Source organism: Lactuca sativa, chromosome 3 (assembly GCF_002870075.4).
Source record: "Lactuca sativa cultivar Salinas chromosome 3, Lsat_Salinas_v11, whole genome shotgun sequence".
Taxonomy (NCBI): Eukaryota; Viridiplantae; Streptophyta; class Magnoliopsida; order Asterales; family Asteraceae; genus Lactuca; species Lactuca sativa.
The window spans coordinates 122,605,531-122,608,403 of record NC_056625.2 but is presented as its reverse complement, the minus strand read 5'-3'; the positions used below and the strand labels follow the sequence as shown (position 1 = coordinate 122,608,403).

General features: G+C 35.3%; 1 protein-coding gene across 1 annotated transcript; it reads left to right on the top strand.

Annotated features, from left to right (window-relative positions):
* The first annotated feature begins 777 nt into the window (after nt 1–777).
* On the top strand, nt 778–2,596 carry LOC111902419 (transcription factor RHD6). The gene is made up of 5 exons (XM_023898254.3): nt 778–1,638; nt 1,727–1,840; nt 1,928–1,993; nt 2,079–2,144; nt 2,243–2,596. The coding sequence occupies exons 1-5, from the start codon at nt 1,003–1,005 to the stop codon at nt 2,366–2,368; spliced, it is 1,008 nt and encodes a 335-aa protein (XP_023754022.2). The 5' UTR covers nt 778–1,002; the 3' UTR covers nt 2,369–2,596.
* Nucleotides 2,597–2,873: the final 277 nt, after the last annotated feature.

Here is a 2,873-nt window from a genome sequence, read left to right as displayed (position 1 = left end):
GCTAAACAAATTTCCAGCAAGTGATCGATGTCTAGCTTAGTAGGATTCATGCTTCATGTTTAATATTCAGGATTCCCCAGGGCCCGGGGGGGAGGAGGAGGGGGTGGGCGTGAGAGGTCAGAAGTTAGAATCTTTGATCCTGTTAAGTTTGTCTCTTGTAATTATGCTTACACGTGAGAAGTTTTCCCTAGAAACACTTTAATTGGGCTGAATTTGCCTTGTAAAAAAGTTCGAAAGTTTGAAATCGGGGTTAACATTGAAATATTATGATGAGACTTTAGGGGTGAACTTAGGGGGGTTTCATGGTGGCACCGACAATCTCTGATTTTTCCGGCTGTAGTGAAAAAGTTTTCGAAAATTTTATTATTTCTACTACCATGCAAACCTTGATTTTTCCGTGCAATCCCTACTGATTTTTCCGTGCAATCCCTACTGTGAAATCTTAGGTCCGCCCGTATGAGGTTTCCACTAATTAGTTTGACATTTCAAAAGAAAAAAAAAACAATAAGATAATACTGCATGTTACAATTTTCGTTGTTATTATCAAAGAACCCTCGGCCAAAATTCAAGAAAGCAACATATTGTGATTAGGCTTTCACTAATTAGTTTGTCATTTAAAAAAAAAAAAACCAAATTTCCAATAAGATAATACTGCATGTTACAGTTTTGGTTGTTATTAATAATTAAAGAACCCTTGGCCAAAATTCAAGAAAGCAACAGTTGCTAATCACAATGGAATTTAATGAAATGTAGTGGTGTGGAATCTCATAGACGTGGGTTTTGCGAACAATCCGGCGACCCTTTTGCTGTTTTCTTCTCTTGATGATGATCATCATCATCTTCTTCGTCTTTCTTTTTTCCATGCACTTCATCTCTCTGCCAGCTAATTAACGATCCATTTACAATATAATTTCTTTCATGATGCTGGACTCTGATTTACTTTCATTGGTCAGAAACACCGGCAGAACCCCATTTTCAAACACCATATAAATCCAAAACCACATGCCCACTTTTCTTCATATCTCACTCTTGTCTTCTCTCGTTTTCATTCATATCCTCTTCTCAAAAATGGCACTCGCTAAAGAAAGAAACCCTAACGATCACTCCTCACACATGTCGGGTCTAGTCCATCAATCGTACACATTTTATGGAAGTGCCATTGGAGAAGTCGAAGAGGGTGAAAGCCCAGAAAAGAAAGCGAATTTTGCTGGAAGTTCATCGAATTCTTCTTCACTTTCTAGTCCAAGCAGCGCTACGAATTCAGGTGGGTTTCTATACCGAAGCACCACAAATCATCAACAACAATTACAACAAGAAGAAGGTCATTCGGTTATAAGCTTCAAGCCAGGATACTACGATAATAGTTTCATGCAAAGTGGTAGTGGTTCGTGTTTCCTTAGCTTTGAAGAAAACGAAGAACAACCCTATTCGAGTAACTTGAGCCCTGATCAGCTAATGAATTTAGGGTCTGGTTCCTTCGATAGCATACGTTTGCTGGAAAATATGAATTGCATTCAAAGTAGTAATATTAAAGAAAATCATCATGAGGAATTGGAATCATTCACATGGCCAAATCCTTCTTCTTCTAACAATTACAATGCAACACAAGAATCATCTTTCCATAAGCGTAGTCATTCGGTAAATTCTTCTTCTTTTTATGTTTATATCTCCTTCGTATTTGATTTCTTGTAAAGATCCATCATTTAGAAATGAAAACGTTCTACAGGGAGAGAGTGAGCAAGCATTCAAGAAACAATGTACCACTAACACAGCAACAAAGAAGATTAAGCAAAAGTCAACTCAAGTTCAACCAAAGGATCCACAAAGTATTGCAGCGAAGGTAATCATAATATACAAACGATCAGTTACTTAAAACGTAAGCAAAAATCAGATCAAATTTGAGAATGGAATGTTTGTGTCTTAACAGAATCGTAGAGAACGAATCAGTGAACGGCTGAAAGTTCTTCAGGATCTCGTTCCAAATGGTTCCAAGGTATAATTGTTTAGAAAAAATTAGATACTGAATTATGATCTTAAAATCAATGTTTTCGACATTAATAACGTATATTTCACTTCAGGTTGATTTGGTTACCATGTTGGAGAAAGCCATTAGTTATGTAAAGTTCCTTCAATTGCAAGTGAAGGTAATAATTAATCAATTATATTTTTGAACATTGAATGCATGTAATCAATCATACTTTGGTCATATAGTTAAGCCTTTTCTTTAATATTATATTTGTAGGTGTTGGCAACTGATGAGTTCTGGCCAGTACAAGGTGGAAAACCACCTGAGCTTTCACAAGTTAAAGACGCGATTGATGCTATACTTTCTTCTTCCCAAAGAGACAGAAGTTCAAGCTCTAAATAAGCTTCCAAAGGCAAAATTCTAGAAACCAAGTATTTAGAATTCGATCACAATCCCGGAGGATCAGAAAGAGAGGGGAACAAGATTCGGTATAGGAAGTTTTAATTTAGTTTTAGTTATAATACTATTCCAAATCAATTTCATTTTTTAGTACTCTAAGTGATTATATGTATTCGGTTATGCTTGTATTAAGTAAATAAGACTTATAATTAATAATATATTTTATGAATCTCCATCAAAACTAATAATAAGTGTGAGTTCGAAAATCTTCCTACCGGCAATCCGATGATACCTTTTTTAATGAAACGATGAATGGTACTATGATTTATAATTTATTCGTCTTAATATTTTCGCTCCTAAACATACTATGAAAGTCCAGAATGATCGAGATCTACCTCGTGAAAAATTGCCTTATATAAGATATTGTTGCGGAAAATACACAACAGAATCATCGCTGTATGAAAGGCCAGAAACATTCACAATATTTATTCTTTTGAAGTAATATATA